Source organism: Haematobia irritans, chromosome 3, assembly GCF_050003625.1.
Source record: "Haematobia irritans isolate KBUSLIRL chromosome 3, ASM5000362v1, whole genome shotgun sequence".
Taxonomy (NCBI): Eukaryota; Metazoa; Arthropoda; class Insecta; order Diptera; family Muscidae; genus Haematobia; species Haematobia irritans.
Window position 1 is genome coordinate 37,689,661 of NC_134399.1, and position 25,419 is coordinate 37,715,079.

The window sequence follows — 25,419 nt, forward strand, 5'->3', positions numbered from 1 at the left end:
TTGAATCTCCAGCTTTTCTTACACTGTACTACAGCTTCCACGTAAGGCTTGACTGGAAAGATAACCCCGCAAAGAACTATGTGCGATGGAAGCACCCTCCCTGAGAACGTCACGCTGACTTGGTCCAATCTTTCGATGCCGCTCTCCCACTTTTTCGTGAAGCGTCTAACCTCTGTTACTGCAGCAATATCTGAGAGAGGCTCGAATATAAATTGATCAGTAAAATCGTCCTGATCCGGTATAGCTATTACACCTCTAGCCTCGCATAGTTCAGTTGGTATGTAAACTCTATAGTTTGATCTCAAAAATGGATCCGCAGCGATCTTGTTAGCCGTGATTCTGCTCTTGGTGACTATCTTGAGTTTCCTCTTTGATATGAAATAAATCTCGATATCAGCGTACTCACCGTATAATTTCTTGCTAAAACGAGCAAGTCTTATCGGTAAGTCGCCTAATAAAGGTTGAATGAATACAAGGTACTCGGTCTCAGGATGAAAATACGCCCTGATCCTCGGGAGGATAATTTCAGCCCCACCAGGATCTCCCGTCCTTTTCATCGTTTCAGCCTCAGGCCAGACCATGTTTATCCGTTGTAACTTTTAGATTTTTCTAAATTATCAAAAGTTCTCTGAAAAGACGTGTACACTCTTCAAAGCGCCCCAAAAATTTTTCCCAGGCTCCCTTCATATCGATGCTTTGTTACCATTAGCATAACCCAGTGGTTATCATTGAGAGTGCGACGTTTAGTATGAGGGCCCCGCAACAAAAGGTTTTCCAAATTAGGAGGAATATGAATTTTTTCTTGAATGTAAATGGAAAATTGAAAAATAAAATACCGAAAATAACAAGAAAAAAGATAAAAAGTATAACATAATACAAAGTTTTAACAAAATATTTGATAAAAAAATCCATCGATGGTGGGAGTTCAATTGGAATTTTTATTGGTACACCCAAAGGAATTTGTTAGTAGGTACAGGAGAAAAATCTGGTAAAACAGCAGAATGTTTGCTGAGAAGAGGAGCAGCGATTGTTTGCTGAAAAAGCAAACATTGTTTGCTATATTCTCAACTCAACAAAGTTTGCAAATGAGTAGCTGACTACAAAAAATACTAACTTTCATTTCGCTTGTATAGACTAACTTTAAGCTAACTTCTATGCAATGCAAACTTTACATTAATAAAAGTGTGTGTAGTATACACTTTCGCTAACGGTTACCGATTCCGTCCGATTGTAGAAATGAAGGGTATTAGTAAAAGATACTTGAAAAGGCTTTATGAAAAAAAGACCATCACATCCTGACTTAGCAAGTATAAGTCAACCTCAGATTGGTCAGATTGATGATGATGAAATTGTTGGTGAAGAATGTGTCAATTTTTTGAAAAAAAAAGACATTGAGAAACAAACTTGGTGAATGGTATCTTAAACACAGGGTATCCCGAGATTGTTTTCAAGACTTGTTGAAGATTTTAGTTGAAGAAAATATGGATTTGCCCTTAAGTGCTATTGCTTTTATTAAAAATCGTGAAAAACTATGTTTAAGAACTGAGCCTCCAAGTTTTTGCTATCATTTTGGTATTCAAAACCAGTTATTAAGAGTCTCAAACATAATAAATGACTGCAAAAAAATAGTTTTGGATGTTAATATTGATGGACTGCCCTTGTTTAAAAGTTCGAGAATTCAGTTATGGCCAATTTTGGTGAAAATCGTAAATTTTCCCGATATTTCAGTATTTCCTGCTGGGATTTATGTCGGCCAGAGTAAACCGCACGACATAACTAGCTATCTTAGCGATTTTGTTACGGGATCAAGAAATCTACTTGATAATTGGTTTAGAATTAAGGCCGGTATGCACCTCTATCGAAATTTTCGGTAGGAAAAATTTATTTAAGTCTACAACAAAAAAAACAGGGCTGTCTACACAAATTTTAATCCAGCTAATCGCTTTTAAAAATTGTTAATATATGTTCCAAATATTCCTCAAATAAATTGTTTATTATTTACAGACCTTTTAAAACTTTTACGCACACAATGATTGTAATAAATTAAATGTTTGCTGCCAAAATATGCTTTTGACAACCCTGTTATTTTCATTAGAGGTGCGTACCAGCTTACGAAATTGAACGCTACCGAAAATTTCGTTAGCATAGATAGCATTGCATTTCTTATGGGAATGAAATTTTTCGCTAGAGGTGCATACCGGCCTTTAATAATAAAATCGTAAAATTAGAAATTAGGGGCCTGATTTGTTAAACTCCAGCTAAAGCTTTCGCTTGTGGCATAGTTGGCATCACACGGTTGCTCGAAATGTACAAAAATCAGCTATAAAATCGGGAATGTGCTCACGTACTCTTCAGTTTCTGGCGAACTTATATCTGATTCCGATTTTACATCAAGGAAATACGTTAACCATCCCCAAATAAAATTTCGTTCAACTCAATCACCGTTTGAAGAGCTCGGGCTTGGTATGATAACCCAAGTACCCCTTGACTCGATGCATTTAAAAGATCTTGGTGTTGTGAAGAAAATGTTAATGCGACTATATACATATAAAACAAACTTTAAAATCTGCAAGAAGTTAAAGGAGGATATTTCCAATCACTTAAAGGCCTTAATTTTCAAGATACCCAAGAGAATTGGAGGATCTATGTAACTGGAAAGCCACCAATTCTTATTTTATACAGGTATAGTGGTCTTGAAGGACAGATTTAATGAATACTTCTATTATGAATTCGTTCAGCTTCATTGTGCTACCAGAATGTTGTGTTGCCCGAGAACATATGAAGAAAATTTGGAGAATGCTCAAATCCTACTTGAACTATTCGTCGAGAACTTCCCCCTGATTTTAAAAGAAGACAGTTTATCTTACAATGCACATAGTATTTTGCACTTACACCCAGAGAAATGGTTGTTTGCAATTCGATAATTACAATGAGGAAATGATGTCAGTAACTTATTTTTTGTTACAAGAACAATGTTTTGATTATTTTCCCCATTATACATCCAACACGACCATAAAAAAGTTCACAGGATCAAAACGAAATTCCCATAACCATTCAATTGGTTACAACAACCAATGCCGATAAATTTGGTTTTATGCTGCATAAAATTGTTGAGCTAACCACCAGTGAAACTTATATCATGGGCATCAACAAATGGCTGGTACAACCAAAAGTTGAGTATATTAATAGAATCTTAGTGCAATTATAGGACGGGCGTAAGGTAGTTGTTGCAGCAAATAAATATTTATATCAACATCGACATGGTAAATGGTATGACGCTACAAAATTTGCCAAACGGGGAACAGCATTTACTTGATAATAGTCCGCAATACATTGAATAAAGTTTATCCCATAGAAAATAAGTTGCCTTCAGGTAAGTATCGCACCGATTTATAAAAAAGGAATATTACAAAAGTTTCCATAAAAATTGCAGGCTTCATACACCAACAAACACAAATACTTTTTACGGCAAGCGAGCTTTTTTATTGTATTAAGAATACAGGACGAGTCTAAGTCGATCTGTATTTATATCTAGAGGCTTAAGGAAGAAATTTCTAGCAAGTATATATTGAATTAGGTTGCGTAGTTTGACCACATAATTGCAACCTAATAACCATCTGTCATTGGTATACAAACATTACCTATAAAAAATTGTAAATTGTAATGTAAATTGATCTCACATATATGTAGATCAAAAGCCTTTGTTGTTAGCACCTTTTGTATTTATTTTCGTAGTTTATTATGATTGTAAATCTTGTAATAAATTAATAAAATCTCACTATAATCTGCCCTTTCATTTGATACTGGAATTTGGTTAGGATAATAGTAAATAAAATCGAGGGCGGTTGCACCAACAAACAAAACAATTAATATGAAATTGCGACATCCAATGCAAAGTTGATCCAACATACTACCATGTAGTTGCAATTGCCAAATGTTAGTTGTGCTGACAGATATCATTGATAGTTGATGGAACCACCTGCACGGATGAAAAAGACTGTTTTTCATATGTTTGGCTATAAACATTATGTGTTTGGAACACAAATTTTTAAACACAATATTTTTGAGTGCAAGCATATAATGTTCATAAACTAGCATAACATGTTTGGGACATATATGTTAATATGTTAGAACATATTATGTTTGGGACATAAAATGTTTGTAAATATAATATGCTTGGATGCAAACATATATTAATTTAGAAATAGCCTATAAACATATATGTGTTTAGTAGCTTGGAGCGCTATTTAACAGGGAGCGATATTGAATTAAGTTGGTGGTTGTTGCTTGTTATTACAAAATTAACATTTTATTTTTCCTTGGGCAATTGATCAGCTACTTCTTTGATCCTTATAAACTGTGTGGTGCGCTGTTCGAATCCCCGTCCGGCAAAAGGTAAAATTAAAATAAAAAAAATCATAGAATTGAATAATTTCTTCTACAATGTTTGTATTACAGAAAAAGGTGCTAAGAACTAAAAAATCTCGTGGAAGTGAGAAAGATGTGAGGGATTATACAATTGGGCAGAAACAAAATTTTGAGCATTCAGGTCGAAAACCTATGTTGTTAGCACCTATATTACCTGTTTATTTTCATAAGTCATTATGATTGTAAATATATAAATAAATAAATAAAATTTTGAGCACAATATTGTTTGGGAGAATTTTTTTTAAGCATATAATAATTTTGGGTGCAAAATGCTTCGAAACATATTATATGTTCATATAATAACATATTGTTTTTTGGAAGACAACATTATTGAATTTGGATGAAAAAATACAAAATGTTTGGAACTTAGACTACCCAAACATATATTGTTTAGACCAATATGTTTTCAAACATATTATATATTGGAAGAGATCAAACATATAAATGTTTGGGCAATACCCAAAAATGTATATGCTTGAAGCAAAATATGTTTGGGAGTATATGTTACAGAAGCGATTTTTTGTGAGCGTGCGGTTTCGAAATATTGAGAGCTATTTTTAGGAACCTTTTAATTCAACTGAAAATGATTTGGGTGATGAAGAAACTTTCAACATTGAAGACATTGAGTTGAAATTTCCATTTGAGAACAAGTACCTGCTATTACCACTTTTTTTTATTTAACTCATTTTACAACCAAGCCGAAATGGTCATATACGGTTACAGGGATACTCAAAATAAAGAATTACATTAAATTTACTTTAAAAAATATAAAAATAATTTTGACTACAATCAATGACTGCAAAAACTTGACATATAATTACACCTTAATACTAAGTAGATATCTTACTACTATATGTAGACTACGTTACAAAAACAATTGGATATATAAATATAAAAATTTAATATTTTAAATAATATATGTTTTTATGTTACCAATTTTTAATCCTCGAACTTATATATTTGAGTTATTTTATATTTGATTTCTAATTTTTGTTTTATATTTAATAAAAACTAACTAGGACTGCATAAACTTGACATATATTTACACCTTAATACTAAGTATATATCTTAGGTTAAACAGCGTTGGGAACTACAATATGTAGACTACGTTACAAAAACAATTTTATATATGTATATAAAAAAAGCAACAAAAAAACTTTAATTGATAATTAGGAATTTATTACTACTTTGCATGGTTGCATGTAATAAAAGTTTCAAACAACCACATTCAATTATATAAAAATTAAAAAAATAATAATAAAAATTTAAATAATAATTTTATACAATGAAAATTTTATAGATGTCTCAGGAACAAATTAGTCGTAAAACACTTGGCTTAAAACCCATAGCTATAAGTATGAAAAAATCACTCATTTTCGTTTCCTTTGTTAAATATTTGTATTCAAAATTATATTACAGTTCACAGAAAGGCGGAGCCATGTCAAAATTGTGGCAAATATTTTGAAGAACATTTTAACCCTTGTGTATGTGATAACACTGGAAGCGATACCAGCGTGATGAGGTCCCGTGGGACCTACAATAAAAAAAATGATGGTAGAGAGGTTATCCCTACGATATTTGTCGATCATTTACTGTAGGTGGACTCTTCTATAACGCACAAATTGCATATATAAACATTTGGTGGTAAATATAGTTTTATTTAATTTTGAATAGGATACAGATAATGTTAAAATTTTTGATTAGTATACTAGTGGCCCTGATGTTTAACGCAGGCGTGGTACCTATAAGTATCCTTATACGTACCAAGCAACAATATATTGTTTTAGTAGTTGAATGTTCTTAACAAACTGGATTTTTGAAGGAAAAACAATACGATTTTTTTTAGTGGCGTTCGTTTTGCTCGCAGTATTATGTGCACAGTGGTTGTTTCAAACTTGGTCCAAATTGAGGCACATCTTGCCAAATTCCAGGAGCCGATAGGTCTGGAAAATGTATAGAAATATAAAAACTTATTTCGACCACGATTTCCATGAAGTTCAAATGACTTTTTTTGCACTTTTACTCTCACTATATTGGATATATCAACGGAAGACATAAAATTATGTACTACCAAGCAACGAAACCAATGGAAACTTCAAAAATGACAAATTCTTCCAAATAACGGTATTTTCTGAAGGGATGTTAGTGTTATTAATTGTTCCAAAGACGAAAATCGCAATATCTTTACACTGCTTTTTAAACTGTGCTAAAACCACTAATGTAATTAGTAATAGGTCCCATTGGACCTCATCACGCAGAATCGCACTAAACTTTTTCAAATACCTATAAAAACCGATTTAATGATTCAATCACATAAAAATTTAAAGTTTTCAACTTAAAACACTTCAGTACAAGAAGTCATAAACCATCAAGCTGAAATTCATATAAAAGATAAAGTTATGTATGAATAAAAATCAAAAAGGTCAAGCGGGACCTCATCACGCACAGAAGGGTTAAGCAAATAAACAGTAAAATACAAAATCTTCAAGGTAATTGTTTTTTAAAACTATTTTCGTGCGAAAACGTGATCTTAGTACTTGGCTTAAAATGAAAACTAAATCAGAAAAATGTCGAACTTAATACTCATCTTAAATAGGGAAATTCCTTTCGCTCGGGAGCGAAGTATTTCCGACCAATATGTTTATACCACGTTCGCACTAGACACGAAATCCTCGTAAACGAGGATTTTGGTCGAAATCCTCCTAGATAGCAGTAGATTTGCAATAGTCAAATATCAGCTGGATCGTACAGGATTTCAACAAAATCACTTTCAAAATCCCCTATACTGCCTTGTACAACTGTGGTTTTAGTACTAAAAATGCGCTTTTTGCAACACTGCCCAATTTTCATTGTAGATGAATGTGTGTGTGCGTGTCCACATACGGGTTTGTGTTTATATTGATATATTTACAAACAGCTGTTAAATCCTCAACTCTACGAAATCTCGTTATTTTGCCAGTCCGAACACTTGAGATTTGGTTCTAAATAGCGAGATTTCGTGTCTAGTGTGAGCGTAGTTTTATCCTCATTCCTTCTTAAGTGTCTGGAGAGACTGTTAGATATTTGTATTAGAACTAGCATCGATTCAAGATTGGTCTCGAATCGACAACACTCTTACTCGAAGGGCAGGTCTACTGTGACCGCTTTGCATGAACTAGTCAGCTTTATTGAAAGCTCACTATCTGTCAATGAATACACAAGGCATATTAATTAAAGGTAAAGTCACGAGCAAACGTGTGTACACCCCATGATATTTAGAAAGTCAAACTAAAATGGCAGGTCACTTAAGTTGACATTTTGTGTATGTGTAGTGTTGTTGTATTGTAATATTTATGTACACAAAGAATGTAAACAAACCTACTAAACGTAAACAAAGCCTTTGACAAGATGAATGTCGATATTAGTCACCTGATTGCATGACTTTACCTCTTTAATATGCCTTGATGAATACACAGTTGCGGCTTTTCTAGATTGGTTCAACCGAAGTAAATAATGGGGTTTGTTCAACGGTAAAAACTAAAAGTGCCTGTATGTAATAGGTACTTTTAGTTAATGTGGTATCACAATGGACTGAATAGTCTTAGTGAGCCTGAAACAAATCGGACTGCGACTTAAACCTTAAGCGTAATAATTATGATTCGAGAACATGATTTTTTTTTTATTAAAATAGTTTATAAGCAGCTATTTGCGATTGGTGTTTCACAAAATATCAAAAGGACTCTTGTAACAATAGTAACGGTAAAATACTTCCATGTACATTTCATAATTTATGATACACGGTAAAATACTTTCATGTACATTTCATAATTTATGATACAAACAGTTGGCGTTTTTGAAAAGAGCCAACATTGAAGAGATTAAGAAAAATGAATGGTTCAAAAAAGATTTGCTTTCTTCCCCTCGACAATTGGGAAAGAGTCTAAAGTCTTCTACACTTATACAGTGTCGGAGGTTTGCACGAAATTCGGTGTAAAGGAACAGAAAGTACACAATGCCCTTTTGAGTGATGGGGATGATCATCTGGCTTCATTCTTTGATTGGATATCGATTTTATCGTACAAATATTTGTCCAATCTAAACAGCCTATAAAATGGCACTTATGCAGTGTCGGAGGTTTGCACGAAATTGGTGTAAAGGAACAGAAAATACACAATGCCCTTTTGAGTGATGGGGATAATCATCTGGCTTCATTCTTTGATTGGATATCGATTTTATCGTACAAATATTTTTCCAATCTAAACAGCCCATAAAATAATTCATTAATCGATTTTGTATTTTTGTTTATCGATTTTTCATTCGAATTGATTAGGCAACACTGATATGACAATACCTAAAAATCGTGAGTACACTAAAAATAGCGCCGTTGTTTTGGGTTGGATGGGCACCGCAAACTTTCTAAAAGTAATTAAGTTGTTTGTGTATTTGTTTTCTATTTGGGCGGTAGTAACAATGTCGCGAGCTCAATTATAAATGTGACAAATACTCTATGTTTAATTATCGTAGTTACAATTAAAGACAAACAGTTTGTGCAGTTAATAAGGCAGTTGTAAGTTATATCTTACTGAAAAATTGATGAATATCGAAAGCCCAAATTGTGAAAAAATGATATACGAAGCAAATTTGTTTATACACTTTTGTTTAGTTTGTAAAACGAATATATTTCCCATATTAGTTAAGGGCGTGAAGGTAGTTAACTTTTGCAACGAATATAATATAGGAAAAAAAGAAATCCATTCGAGTTTCTGTGAAAACATTTTAATCATCTTTTTCGTGATATCGAGACAATGAAATACAATGAATATATCTCCACGGGAGATAAATTGGTGTTGCCACCTAATTCAAATTGTCAAAATCCCGTAAAACTGTGCACAAAACATTAGAAAATGGTCTATGAGTAATAAAAGAAAACAAATATTTTGTGATTGTGCCGTCTTTAATACATTTTAAATATTTTGTTAATTTTGTAACGCAAAAAAGTTTGCTAAGACAGCAGTTTTGGTCTGAAAAAAGGAAACATCAAATATATTTGCTGCTGAAATGTCGAACAAATACTTTTGAATTAGCGTTTCTACTTCATACTTGTATAGAAAACATTTGCGGACCGAGTAATCATAATTAACCACCGAGATCTTATGATTTTAACTTTTTCTTTTCGGACCATATGATGGACTTCATCAACCCAGTGGCGAATCAATACCTCAAAAATAGAATTCGTGACATAAATCTACTTTGGTACAAGTTGTCCGATTGGCCCAATTTTTGGCCAGCGTATAGAATTCGATTTTAAACACAAAATGTAGACTCCTTTTTGTCGGAAAAATCTATTTTCGGAGTTACGGGCCGCTAAATTTTTCCTTATCTTGTATATTGGATTTAGCACTCATCGCACATAATCATCGTAAAAATAATATATTTAGAATACACATAAAAAAACTATATAATGATGGACCCGAAGAGGTCCTGAGTTAGCGTTAACTTACTTTTCACTCTGTCCATAGGAGAAAGTCTCACGCCAATTTTCAAGGGTCGATATCTCGAAAACTGCGCTCTTCCGAAAAAATATACTTAATATTTTCTCTTTAATATGTACTATTTTTACGAAAAGCGCAAATTTCATTCATTTCATGAAAAATTGGTGCTAGAATTAACAAAATTAAATCGGTATGATTTTCATAGGTCGAAAACTAGGCTTTTCCGACAAATTTTTTACTTAACCTCCCTACTTCCAATTTTTTTTGCTAAAGTAGATTTGTTCTATATTATATCTATGATGAGTATGTATTAGTATATGAAAGTTTTATTAAGCAAATTTTTGATTGTTTATATTTTGGGGATCGAGATTTTTCGTTTCTTACAAATTGTCCCATATATGGAAATGAATATGTTTTAGCTCTCCTGTGACAATAAATTTTTTGATATGAGAAATCTGATTCTACCGTTGCAAACCAGGCACTTAGACTATTCAGTCCATTGTGATACCACAGTGGTGAACTTCTCTCTTATCACTGAGTGCTGCCCGATTCCATGTTAAGCTCAATGACAAGGGACCTCCTTTTTATAGCCGAGTCCGAACGGCGTTCCACATTCCAGTGAAACCACTCAGAGAAGCTTTGAAACCCTCAGAAATGTCTCCAGCATTAATCCACCACTGAAAAACTTTTTGGTGATCGGCCGTAGCAGGAATCGAACCCACGACCTTGTGTATTCAAGGCGGGCATGCTAACCATTGCATCACGGTGGCTCCCAAAGAACAAATTATTAACATTTGTATCTGGACAACTGCAATAAAATATGCAACGTCTATTGAATGAGGCTTTATATTTTGTTGATATTCATAAGTTTTGCATAGTGGCAAATATTACTATTGTGCAGTTAATTCATATATGTGGGCACATTTTTGTGTTTCACAATGAAATTAGAAATTAAAAATGCAAATATGTAAATGTTAGTGTGCTTGCATTTGTCATCAATTCAATAACATATTTTGTAAGTGCTTATTGTAAAAAAATTAATGATTTGATATGAGAAATCTGATTCTACCGTTGCAAACCAGGCACTTAGACTATTCAGTCCATTGTGATACCACAGTGGTGAACTTCTCTCTTATCACTGAGTGCTGCCCGATTCCATGTTAAGCTCAATGACAAGGGACCTCCTTTTTATAGCCGAGTCCGAACGGCGTTCCACATTCCAGTGAAACCACTCAGAGAAGCTTTGAAACCCTCAGAAATGTCTCCAGCATTAATCCACCACTGAAAAACTTTTTGGTGATCGGCCGTAGCAGGAATCGAACCCACGACCTTGTGTATTCAAGGCGGGCATGCTAACCATTGCATCACGGTGGCTCCCAAAGAACAAATTATTAACATTTGTATCTGGACAACTGCAATAAAATATGCAACGTCTATTGAATGAGGCTTTATATTTTGTTGATATTCATAAGTTTTGCATAGTGGCAAATATTACTATTGTGCAGTTAATTCATATATGTGGGCACATTTTTGTGTTTCACAATGAAATTAGAAATTAAAAATGCAAATATGTAAATGTTAGTGTGCTTGCATTTGTCATCAATTCAATAACATATTTTGTAAGTGCTTATTGTAAAAAAATTAATGATTAATAACAACATCGAGCTAGCGTGGTGCTATGTTCACAAAAAATAAATTTTTGACAATTTGAAATTGCCAATATTGAAAAACTGGTGTTTCACTCTGTTTGAACTCCCCTATACAGAGAGTAGGAATTTTACCTTTCATTTTGAATATGAAGCCTTGTATATTATGAAATGGAATGAATTTCACCACATGTTTTCCAATAGTTGTTGTAGGAAGTAAATAAACAACTCTATGCCGTTAAAAGAAATGCGTTGAACAAAAACTTTGTTCAATATACAAATATAATATGTATTTAAATGTGGAAACAACTATTCATTTTATTTGCAAAATTTTTGTTAGTAAGGATAATTTATTTATTCAAAATTATTATATATCACAGTAGATTCTTGTGTGGAGTATATGCAGTGACAAACGTAATAACCACATGTTAAAAGTGATAGCTTCATATTTCAAATAAAAATAATATTTTAATTCGGATTGTAACTACATTAAGCATCCAGATCATTAGTTATTTTAGAATTTCTTTGTTCTTTAAATTTTTAGGTTATAAAAAATTAAAAAAGTAAAAATTTTTGATGAACAAAATTATTGGCACAGGTAGTTCAAAATTAATTTACTTGGTGGGTATTCCTTTTTGTTTGATAACAGCATCAAGCCGTCTAGACATTGAATGGACTAATTTTTTATGTTATATGTGCCTATATGGCACAGATAACATAATCGGTTAATAATAGTGACCGCAATACTGCGAACAAGAAATACATGGACAGACGGGCGGACTCTAAGTGTTAAGCCGACTTAGTAGGTGATACTAAGCCGATCGGTCTATATTTTATGGGACCTAAAATCATAATATCTGGTAGGCATAATGAAGTGCTGTGCCAATACTTATGTGCGGCACTGAAACCGGATTTTAAATTTACCGTACTATTAATTGACTGACTCTCATATTCCTGAAATTCCTTTGGTGCAGTGTTAGCTTATCAACTTTTAAATTGTTTCAGGAATATATATCTGTCATCCTGCCATTATACCCATATGCCAGTTAGGAACTTAACTGCCGAAATTTTTTCAGTTAAAGAAAATGGCTCTAAATGGAATAGATATTGGTTATGTTCCCTTCTTCTGTCTGCGTGCATTTTTTAAAATTTGTCGTATATGTGTTAGTAAAGCATTGATCTCCCCATTTTTTAGTATTGCCTATTTATGTAATGGACCAGAGATAAATGTTTCACAAGACCCTCGAAACATGATAAAATTAAAATTATATTTTTCGTTCGGACTCGGGTATAAATAGCTCCCTTAGTAGTACTCATTGATAAGAGAGAAGTTTACCGTGTATGGTAGCACAATGGACTGAAGTGAATTTAAGTCTGAAATAACGGACTTCCACTATACTTAATCTGGCTTAAGGAGTCCGATGGTCGGGTCTGTAATAGGGTTCAGTTCAGGACTTGCAATGGAAGTACGGTGATTGGGGCACAGCAAAATGTAGAATATTACTCATTGAAATATTGACAAGGCTAATTCAGACAGGGTGGGCTGATTTTGGCAGGAGAAAGTAGAGGTGTGAGTAATATTTTAATCACGGCGGGAAAATCTTACACTCAGGCACGACATTGTTTAGGTAGAACTCACGCTCACGCACTCTGGCTTTTAATATTGCAATAAAATAAATGAAATGAATATTTGTGTTCACACTCACGATTAGAAATGTCGTGACTCACGAAAAATGCAGTGATTCACGTGAAATCCCGAGACTCACGAATGATTTTATGAGTAATTTACCTGTGGAACCTGACTGACCATGATTAAATACAATACCATGATTAATACAATCTTAACATTATTGTTGTAATTGAAATTGTAAATGAATTCAGCTCGTAAGCATTTTATGTTCCTGAGCGGGATTATTATCGTGAGCCTATTTTTCCGAAATTCGTGACTCACGCACGCGCACGACAATTGGTTGGTTAATCACAATCACGGCGTTACCATCAGCGTCAGTCATAAAAATTTTCGTGAGTTACGACAATTTCGTATCACGTGCACACCTTTATTGTGAAGTCGTTGTGCCGAATTGGCGTTAGAACTCTAAATGGTTCTTGGAAATAGTTTCGCAAACCCAGTCCTAGAACCTTGATGTTCTCTGCATATGCAACAAAAGATCCAAATCTATTTTTAGTGGATATTGTTGAATTCACCTCATTGGTGAATACTTATTGAAATTTGTTTTAAGGTGATAACGTATTTTTCCCTTCGTACTCTATGGTATTTTCATTTGAAACGTTTAAAAAGTGATAAAAAAGTTGAAATTCGCACAAGATATTTCATATTTTTTTAATCAAAGTAAAACTAGCTTCAGTATGTTTTATGGCTCCACAAGTCTAGAAAAAATATTACGATAGATTTTTTTTTTGTTTTTTTTTGGAAATTCCAAATTTTGGAGTCTACAACTTTTAATCTAAAGGACATAGGTATACATTTATCTTCTAAATGCGTAGAATTTTGTAGAGAGTGCAGATAAGAAAAGAAAACTAGGCTTCGCTCAAAATCGGAGGTCCAAAATTCTGACCCTAACTTGTTAAATTTTTAAATAAAAAAAAAATAAAACAAGTATATACAGCGCTAAGTTCGGCCGGGCCGAATCTTAAATACCCATCTTTAAATACCCACATTTCAGGAGGGCTTGAGGACTTGAGGACACTTCCCAAAGATAAATTTAAAGATTTCACCTATGAGGACTATATCAGATTCTAGATTTATAAGAACCATTTTTGTTTGAGTTTTAGAGGAATCATTAACATCTCTTGTAAGTGTGCAAGAAAAATATAAAATAACGTCTTGATTTGAAATCTTAAATCTGTAGAAGTAAAATCTGGAAATTTTACATTGAGTTTCAAGCAATTTTCTTGATCAGTGCGCCTTCTACACCCTCAAGAAGTGAAGTCGGTCTATATGGAGGCATTACCAAATGGACCGATAAAAACTTAATCCGATACACGTTTTTGTGAGCCTAAATTACTAGAATATTTACAATTTCAGGCAAATCAGATAAAAACTACGGTTTCTAGAAACCCAAGGAGTTAAATTGGGAGATCGTTCTTATGGGGGCTATACTAAAATATGGACCGATACTCACCGTTTTCGGCACACCTCTTTATGACCCGAAAATACCTCTAGATTTCCAATTTCAGGCAAATAGGATAAAAACTTCGGATTCTAGAAGCCCAAGAAGTAAAATCGGGAAATCGGTCTATATGGGGGCTATACCAAAACATTGACCGATACTCACCATTTTTGGCACGCCTCTTTACGGTCATAAAATACCTCTAGATTTCCAATTTCAGACAAATTGGATAAAAACTACGGTTTCTATAAGCCCAAGACCCCAAATCGGGAGGTCGTTTTATATGGGGACCATACCAAAACATGGACCGATACTCACAATTTTTGGCACACGTATTTGTGGTCCTACAATACCTCTAGATTTGCAATTTCAGGTAAATTGAATAAAAACTGCGGTTTCTATAAGCCCAAGAAGTAAAATCGGTAGATCGGTATATATAGGGGCTATACCAAAATATGGACCGATACTCACAATTTTTGGCACACGTATTTGTGGTCCTACAATACCTCTAGATTTTCAATTTCAGGTAAATTGAATAAAAACTGCGGTTTCTATAATCCCAAGAAGTAAAATCGGGAGATAGGTCTATATGGGGGCTATACCAAAACATGGACCGATACTCACCATTTTTGGCACACCTCTTTATGGTCATAAAATACCTCTAGATTTCAAATTTCAGGAAAATTGGATAAAAACTTCGATTTCTATAAGCCCAAGACCCCAAATCGGGAGGTCGGTTTATATGGGGACTATATCAAAACCTGGACCGATATAGCCCATCTTCGAACTTGACCTGCCTGCAGACAAAAGACGAGTTTGTGCAAAGTTTCAGCACGATTGCTTCATTATTGAAGACTGTAGCGTGATTACAACAGACAGACAGACAGACAGACAGACAGACGGACAGACGGACATCGTTATATCGTCTTAGAATTTCTCCCTGATCAAGAATATATATACTTTATATAGTCGGAAATCGATATTTCGATGTGTTACAAACGGAATGACAAACTTATTATACCCCCGTCACCATTCTATGGTGGTGGGTATAATAATAGTGGGGCCATATCTCGCAAACGTAGGGGTTTGCAAGTTCAATCTAGCAATGATGCGAAATCGGTTCATAATTGCGGATTTCATACACCCGATGTGATTAACTTTCAACTTTCAAGAAACTTGCAAACTTTCACACAAAAAAAAATTATGTTGATATTTTTATCAATTCAAAAGTTGCAGGATGTCACTGCCTGGGAGAACACACACACACATACCCACTCACCCTCACCGAAGGATTTACCATTACGAACCATTTATTTGCTGTGAATTAACTACCTTGCCTATTCTACTCTCTTTCACACTTCATGTTAGGTCACACAAAGCCGGGGCAATTCCCAAAAAAAATCGATTTGGAACCACTGTGAAACTTCAAAGTCTATTTGTTCAAAGCCATACGGTCTTATTATACCTGTATGTGAAGTAAGCGTGTTGCCCTTTTGAAAGTAATACTGAATCAATGTCAGTTCTAAAATAAATATTTAGTATATATGGAACTTATAGGATATATATATTTGGGATACGTTTGCCAAATTCAGAAGCTTCTATAAAGTTCATGAATATCATGAAGAACTTCTCTACTTTACGAAAAACAAATGGAAGAAGGGTAGATTTACGGGGCTAGTAGGGCTCTGTATTTTGTCCTCAGCCTATCAAAATATATATTGTAGGGCCTAGAACTAATATCTCTACCACGCACAGTTTCATACATATCGTAGTGTACATGGAGTTTATTTCTATGAGTACTACCATTAAGTTAAAAATCAAATCAATGTTTGGGTAACAAATTGATATCAAGGGAAATTGTGGAAACAAAGGCAAATAATAAGATTCCGGCGAGTAAAATGCTTGATATGGCCGGCTTCCATAAAAAAATATCCCCTTCACTATTGTCAATGGTCTCTCATTGCATCGTACACTTGCCGTCTTTGGGGCGGGATATTTCAAAAAGGAGGAGATAATAGAATAAGTACGGAGATATACATGAATGTTTGTTCTCTTGTGCGTATGCTTATGCAAAGCCTTGTATATTGCTTAACAATTTCCGTTGCAAACCAAATATCACGTATCAAGACGAATATATATCTCTCTAATATGTTTGCAATGTGTTGTCCCTGCCTGGGAGAAAGAAATTCACGCACGCACACATACAAACAAACACCCTCGCCGAAGGAGGAATTACCACTACGAACCATTTGTTTGCTGTCAGTTAACTACCTTGCCTATCCTTTTGTCTTTCATACTTCATGTTAGGACACACATAGCAGGGGCAATTTTCTCATTTTTTACTCTCTCATTTTCACACTCTCTCTCTCTCTCGTTGACCACATCTTATTTCTCTCAGTCATGCTCAAAGACACATTCGCTGCAATAAACTGTTTCAGAACGGAACGGAAACGTATTTTTTCTGTATGTGTATAAAATTTTTATCAAAAATGTTACATTCAAGTTAATAATAAAAAGTCTCTGGAACTGTTGAATGTTTAAACAAACTTTAATTAGAATCAAAACGTTCAAATATCAAAAGTAAGTTAATTGTTGTGTATTGAATAGATGTGTGTTGAAAACTGAAAAAAAATTTGTGTGTGTTGTCCTTTTTTGCATCAAGGATACAAACTCAATCGTCTGGATGTCTACTACTGTCACATATCACTTGAAATATTTGTAATATTTCTATATTTTCCAGTCAGTGTATATTTTATTTATGTTTTTTTCTGGGATATAGAAGTAATAATTAGATACAATTGGAATATAAATGTTTTCTCAGTTACAACTTATTTGTGCTCCCTTGCATTCCAAGACCAAATGTATGCAAATATTTCGTTTAGTACATATACACAAAAAACCGGCCCACATTCTATTGGGTTTAAGGGTCATAAGATATAAATTAATAAAACTTTGCATTATGTGTTGATTCGGGAGTGGCGAAATAAAATTTGCCCATAATGTCCTTCGAATGTGGAAAATATCACTAAAACAAGTGCTCGTTTTCCCTTCTTTCATATTCAGATAAAAGATGAAAACGTTCAATATATCGGTCATCGGTCTTTCGGGGACTGAGAAGGACCGTGGACAAGTTGGTGTTGGTAAATCATGCTTATGTAACAGATTTATAAGGCCCATGGCAGATGACTATTTCATAGATCACATATCAGTTTTAAGCCAGGTAAGTTGTAGCAAAACAATTCCCTCCAACCCTATGAGTGTTAATATGGTCCATGCTTTAATTACAGAGTGACTTTAGTGGTCGAGTTGTTAACAATGACCATTTTTTATACTGGGGCGATGTGCATAAGGCCACTGATGAAGGCACTGAATATACGTTTCATATTATCGAACAAACGGAATTTATGGACGATTCCACATTCCAACCTTTTAAGGTGGGCAAAATGGAGACATATCTGAAGAGGTGCACTACCACAAAAGTATTTTCGGCCGAGAAACTCATGTACATTTGCAAAAACCAATTGGGCATCGAAAAGGAATACGAGCAGAAAATATTGCCCGATGGAAAATTGGCGATTGATGGCTTTATTGTGGTTTTTGATGTGAGTCCCGTGCCAAATCGAAATATTGAAAAACAGGTGGAATTTGTACAAAATGCAATTACTTTAATACTCAAAAACAAAAAGCCATTGGTTCTGGTGACAACCAAGAATGACGATTCCTGTGATTTGTATATAAGAGAAGCAGAGAAAATATGCCAACGCAAGGATTACAAGGGCATGATACAATTGGTGGAGACTTCAGCCCATGAATCCATAAATACGGATTTAGCGTTTCTGTTATTGGCGCAAATGATAGACAAAGTTAAAAATCGCATCAAAATTATTCCATATCAAGAAGCTGCTCGGTCGCGAAAGGAATTGCTTGAAAGCCGCTCGGAGGCAGTAACGCGGTTAATACGCAATCAAATTACAGATTATCATGTCTTATGGACACACGGCTCAAAAATGCTTGCTCAGTTTAGAGAATGGACTGAATTTTTGAATATATTCGGTCATGACGCTGGCCAAAAATTATTTCGTCGCCATATGAAAAAGCTACGAGACGACTACATGAATCAAAGGCTACATCAGTATTTGGATAAATTCGCTCGAACTCTGGAGTATATGTTGCCGGATGTCAATGCACTATCGACCAGCGATGAAGATATTTGGGAATGTGCCAAAGGTTATATTAGAAATCATCTAGAATTTGATCAATATTTTTTCGAGTGTCCCCAGGCATCGTGGCAGGAATTGGTTGATATGGATGAAACAGAGGATGAGGCTCGTATACCTTTTGATGTTTTAGAAACGTCAGAAGCTGAAACTGTTTTTAGAAACTTTCTAAATTCTGTCCAACAGGACAAAAAGAAAATAGGGTGAGTTTTTAATATATTCGTTATCGTTATTTTTGCTTTCTCTTTACAATTGTCTTTTGATATTTTGGTGTAGATGGAAACAGCAATTTAAAATGCTCTTGGAAGAGTCTGGCTTTGTTACACCTGGCAAACAATTATCTGAAGTCCGTGTCCTTTTTATGGGGCGAGAATGTTTCGAGGCATTATCTGAACATGACTGCCAGCAAATATACGATATCCATCAGGACGAAATAATCGAAAAAAGCAAACAAAACTTCATTGAATTACTCTTAGAGCATGCTCAATTTTTTCAACAGTTCAAAAATGTAGACATTATAACACAAGAAGATGTACGACAAATAACTGATATACTCCAAGAAGATTCCAGGTATAAAGGGCATTCAAAAAATATCTCAAAGTATTTTCATTGAGTTCTTTTTTTGCTTTTAGATATAAAATAATGGACCGCTTGGATCAAGAAAGACGTGTTATATTATTCCAGCATTTAGGATTTATGCATTGTCCCATACGCGACCATTGTCCATTCTATCACAATTGTGTTGATAATTTCATCGAGGAGATTCTGTCCGATAAATCGGGAGGTAGTCATAAAACCTTGGGCAGTGGTGGTAGTGGTAGCTGGAAATCGCAAGGATCAGATAAAACCCTCAACTTGCTCATTGTAGGCTCTGAGCATTTGGCCAGTGATTTGCTCAACGATATTCGAATGTGCACAGGCACCAAGGGCGAATACATTTACGAAAATCAAACCTACTATCTAAATTATCGCATAGCAAATGGTGATATGGAAGCATTTAAAGCTATTGACGTATATTCTAGTGGTAAACTCATTTAATGAATTATTGTAAAGAATTATAGTTATTCCACAACTTTATATTTTAGGTTTAATTTGCGTCTACTCGAATTTGCAATCTTTTGAAACTCTTAAGGACAATCTTGAACGCACTTTGCTTTGCAATTTGGAATTAGAGGATAAATTTGAAAATCTTCCAATTGTTTTAGTGTACCAACCACAAGACCTAAAGGAGAACGAAGTTGAATATTTGAGAAATGAGGGTTTGCGTTTGGCTGAGATGCTACATTGTGATTTCATTGATCACCAACAAAGCCATCAAAAATACGTTTATGAAATATTGAATATTGTCATTGACTCTTTAAGAGTTGCCGAAATGAAGACATTAGAAACTTTTCCACCGAATCAAACTGATTTGCGCATACTACTTTGCATGTTTTGTGGCGATCAATACGACATTGAAAATGTTATAAATCCCCTAATTGATGAATCGTCGTTCTGCAAGGCACTTGAACATTCCATTGTTGTTGACGTGTTTATTGGTGATTCCAAGAAACGTGTGGAATTTATACTTTCATCATATCACGGCATAAACCAGTTTCGAGATGAATTGATTCATGGATTTGTTTTCGTGTACTCCACCAAGAGACGATCTTCACTGGCTAATCTTAGGTAAGTCTATATAATTATAATTTTCCACATTTCAAGTGAAGTTTTATTTCAAATACACTAGTATACAAAATTAATGATATGAATTCTAAATGGATCAGATCAGAATCTCCAAACTGATAGAAAAGTTTGCTTCATTTTATAACAAAATTGTATCATTTTTCCAATTATGGCTTTATCTATCTGTATATCGCGTTGAAGAAGTCCAACATTATGTACTACCACTGCTTTTTTGATTTATTAGTTGATTGATATAGTTATTAGTTGATTGATATAGTTGTTCTTTTGTTTTAATTGATCATTTACAGTTTTTTTTCACGGCGACCATTTTCGCTTCATTTCAGAAGTGGATCGATTTTGTTGCGATTCGCAACCATGATGGTTTTTTGAGTTAACCCGTGTGGCATTCATACATCAAGCAGCAATCGAAACAGTGCTGCCATGACGGTCGGTCTCTACAATGCCCATTATTTTTTTGCATCTTTAACTTGCTTGCATTTTAGCTCTTATCGAATTGTAAAATGTAGCGTACATTCCCAAATGTCCATAATGGTCCATAATCCGCATAATGCTGGCAAAAACGTATTCAATTCCTATAATCCTTTATCACTAAATTCAAAAATTTATATGAACATTTTTCTGCTTAATACAAGGGCTGTCACCCGGGATAAATCCCGTCCCGAAATCCCCGGATTCTCGGAACGGGATTAATCCCGAATCCCGGGATTTTTCGGGATGCCGAAATAATTATTCCAATTTGTTAAATTTGTGGCTTTTAACATTATTTATTAATTAATTTGAGTCTTCATTCGATGCAAACGGCCCTTAGATTTCATAACAAATTTACTTAATAAACATTTATGGTACACCTTGAGTAAGAATTTATTATACATGTGGTATTTTATAAAAAGTACAACTTCATCAAAAATCGAAGTAAACAATAAGATTCTCCTTTGAACAATGAGTTCATGTAAAATGGAATTTTCTGGGCTACATTTTTGCAAAACTATTATAGCAGATTGAAATTGATTGATTGTGGGTAGAAGGTTCGACATTTCGGCAAAAACTATGACAATTATTAATACATTTTTCTGATTTAAATCGATATTTTTGATTAATTGGCGGCTAAATTTGAGTCGACATATTCGGCGGCGGCGTCGACTGGCAAAAAATGGTCGGCGACGACTGAAATCAGCGGCTTCATTCTCCGATTGTTATTACTTAAAATATTTAAAGAACCCCGGGATCCCGAAAAAATCCCGGGATTCGGGATTTTAAAATGTAGAATCCCTGGATTCTAAATTTTGAAATCCCGAAACCCGGGATTTATAAAAGTCGATCCCAAATGACACCCCTATTGAATACTAATATATACGCACACTTATCAATTCATTCTTTATTTCTAAATTACTGGTTATTAAAATTTCTTTCGTTATTGTTAGAATTTTGTTGTTTGTTTTTAAAAAATTTTGAAAATTATCTATGTTAATTATAATTAATAAATTAATTCGCAGATTACACTTACCATCTTACCAACATTAATCACATACTGTAATTTAAAAGATCTTTGCATATCTTGTAGTGTGTGAATGAATAAATAAATAATAAATAAAAAAAATCGACACACGTTCGACCAAAACTGAATCAGAAAAAAAGCTTTTTCGAATCGAATTCCGTCTTTTTAACGTCATTTATCGAGACAAAAATGAATGGGTTCTGAAATTTAGATTATTTCCACACATTTCTGCTATTCCAATAAACAAAACATAGCGTCGTTAGAATTGGTTACACTTGCCTCCAGTCTCAATGAAAGCGTTTGGAGAGTCATAGCAAATCACATCTGGCCATACTATCACTTCACACAAACATTTTTTTTTGTCTTCGATCTAAATTATTTTGATCCAATTAATTTTTAATTGAAATGTCTTCAATCACAGAAATGATAGTATCCATTAAAAAATAATTGAAAGTCAATGAAAAAACACAGTAAGAATTAATTATTACTAATTTGCCGGAAAAAGAGCTAAATGCCTTCTAAAAGAAATGCAAATTTTTGAGAGTATTTGAATTTTATTAAAAATAAATAAATATTAAATGTTTTTGGTAAAATATTACAGAATTTCTTTTAATTCACATCCAAAACACTAAATTCGCATGACACATTAAGAAGTGATGCAAATTCAGTGCAATATCTGTTAAAATGTTAGACATGCGTCTTATGACAAGCCTATGCTGTAAGTTCATCGCTTCTGCCTCAATTTTGCACTACATCCGAATCCAAAAAGAACATTTTCACTACTTTTGTTGCCGGGTGTATGTACCTCAATTTTTAATGTTTTTTTCTAAAACCATATTGGCATAACTTTTTATAAATTTGGAATATAAACATTTATCAATGAGTTTGCCACAATAACCATTTTCTTTTATGGTCTTTTTACAGTGTTTTGGTTTCGCAAAATGCAAATATACCGTTGCAGATTATAGCCATTACTGAAAGTGGAGGGGCTAATGCTTTTTTCAGCAGTGAACTGTGTCAATTTCTTATTACCGAAGGTAATTCTCTGGCAGATCGTTATAAGGCAAGTTTTATGACATTCTCTGCGGATCAATACGTAAAATGTAAGTAAAAATATATTTTTTTATTGTTAATAGCAAAATAAAATGACGTATTAATAATGTAATTCTTATTATTTCAGTTGCTTTCTACAGCCCATTTTTGAAAAACGCATGGGATAACAAATATGATGTGGAAAATTTACACGTTGAAGAGTCAATTACATTGGATTCAGGAGAGGGTACACTTGAGAATTCCGTTAAATTACCCAGGCCACCACCACGCCATGAGAGTTATATGCTATCAAGTACCTTAGGTACAGATGGCTCTGGCAGTGAAAACTATGAAATGCTTCCTACACGTTCTCTGAACTCATTAAATGGTAATTGGACTAGAATAACAACCTAATGCCTGTACACTCATGTGTTCTTTTTTTATTTTCTCTTCTTTTTTAGAAGAAAGAGACATATCTTTAGATGAAATCTATGAAGAAAGCAACGAAAAACCAAAAATGATCCACCAAAGTAAGTTACCATTTCCTAACCATTTCATAAGAATCTTGTATTGCGATGTATATCTTTGGTAGTTAATTCTATTTAATAAGCTTGCAAGCGAATTTCTTGATATCACTCAAGTCGGAAAATTAATTTGGCTTGGTAATATTATGTATATAAAATTGAGCGGATATTTAAGGAAGTAATTAAATAATTATTATGTTAGAAGTCAAGTGATATTAAGAAACATGTTTACAAATGAAGTAATGCTAAAATTACAATATTTAACATATTTGATACACGTTTTACTATCATGGCACATAAACGTACACGATTCATATCATTTCATAGAAAGTCGACTTATATTAGATTCCCAGCAAAAAAAGCGTCGCCAAAAAAGTAGTGAAAATGTACTTTTTGGATACGGAAGTGGTGCAAAATTGGCGCAGAAGCGATGAATTTAACATGGGCTTGTCATAGGACGGATGTCCACCATTTCAACAGCTTTTACACTGAATTTGCATCACTTCATAAGGTGTGGTCCGGATTCAATGTTTTGGATGTGGATTATAAAATTGTGTGATATTTTTATTTATTTATTTATTAATCCACAAAGTAATACAAAAGCCCTAGGGCCAAAAAAACGTATTACATAGCAAAACAAAATACCTGAATTATAGAAAATAATCAAATTCAAAAACTTAAAATCTAGATTACCTAAATTACAAAAAAAAATTACTTAACCATAGTATATTTGGCTAGTATATTTTATTTGGCATAGTATATTTTGCCAAATAAATAATTTTTATAATTCTAACGCTTGTCTAAAATGTTTGACCTCAAATATTTTCAAAAATTTTAAATTTTTCTAGAATGGATATAGATTTTTTTTCGACAAAATTTAAATAATTTGTACCATTTTATTAATTCTTACTCTTTTTTTAACCTGTTTGGAATAAAATAATTTAAAATTTCTTATTGAAATATGAAAAAAGAAAGAATTTCCTGTGTAGTTAAAATAAAGAACATTTTTGGGAGGACATTTTTGGAAGTCCTTTTAAAGTTCTGCCTTTAGAAGAACTTCCATTTTTTTGCTAGGTTATAGTGGGAGGTCACTTAGACAAGTACTCCATTGTGATAATACACTTACAGGAAATACGTAAAACTCCGTTTCCATTAAATTTTAAGTTAAATTGTGTATTTGTCGACAGATATAGACATTTCAATAAATCCGTCATTCTATCTGGTCATTAATTAGAAATGAACTCTCCTTTTCCTTTTGCCCCGATTCAGTTAACTTCTCCATTGTATATTCTACGCAGAAAAATTAATTGGAACGATTATTTTTTTAATTGACTATGCTGATTGATACACCAAAAAAAATATTCTGATTCAAACACGCAATTAATTGATTCAATTAATTTTTTAATTGAAATGTCGTCAATCACAAAAATAATAGTATCAATCACATTTTTAATTGGGCATAAAAAATACTAGATTAAAAAATTAATTGATTTAATTGATTCAATAAAAAAATTAATTGAAGGTGATTGTAAAACTCAATTATTTTTTTAATAAAAAATGTTACTTTTTTCAATTACTTTCTTAACTAACGTTGTGTTTTTAGTGTGACTAAAGAATTCATTTTTTGAAATAAATTTTTAATTAAAAATTAAAAAATATTCCATCATTTTTTTTTAACTGATTTAGTCTTCTGAGTTTGATTAAAAAGTTAATTGTATTAATTACACAGCAAAAAAAGCGTCGCCATAAAAGTAGTGAAAATGATCTTTTTGGATCCGGAAGTGGTGCA

The 25,419-nt window shown here is 33.4% G+C and overlaps 1 protein-coding gene and 1 long non-coding RNA gene across 5 annotated transcripts in view; both read left to right on the plus strand.

Annotated features, from left to right (window-relative positions):
- Positions 1-3,162: 3,162 nt before the first annotated feature.
- Positions 3,163-3,784, plus strand: LOC142231809 (uncharacterized). The gene is made up of 2 exons (XR_012720926.1): positions 3,163-3,373; positions 3,434-3,784. It is a non-coding gene; the product is annotated as an uncharacterized LOC142231809 (long non-coding RNA).
- Positions 3,785-8,790: 5,006 nt separating this feature from the next.
- Positions 8,791-25,419, plus strand: part of RhoGAPp190 (Rho GTPase-activating protein 190) — a 55,817-nt gene continuing 39,188 nt past the window's right edge. For 2 of the 4 annotated variants that reach the window (XM_075302770.1, XM_075302767.1), the window contains exons 1-9: positions 8,847-8,974; positions 17,740-17,896; positions 17,964-19,096; positions 19,170-19,463; positions 19,526-19,917; positions 19,979-20,561; positions 22,999-23,177; positions 23,255-23,494; positions 23,568-23,636. In XM_075302770.1, coding sequence (XP_075158885.1) covers positions 17,747-17,896; positions 17,964-19,096; positions 19,170-19,463; positions 19,526-19,917; positions 19,979-20,561; positions 22,999-23,177; positions 23,255-23,494; positions 23,568-23,636 — 3,040 coding nt within the window. In that variant the 5' untranslated portion in view covers positions 8,847-8,974; positions 17,740-17,746. The other 2 variants (XM_075302768.1, XM_075302769.1) reach the window with 2 other exon arrangements.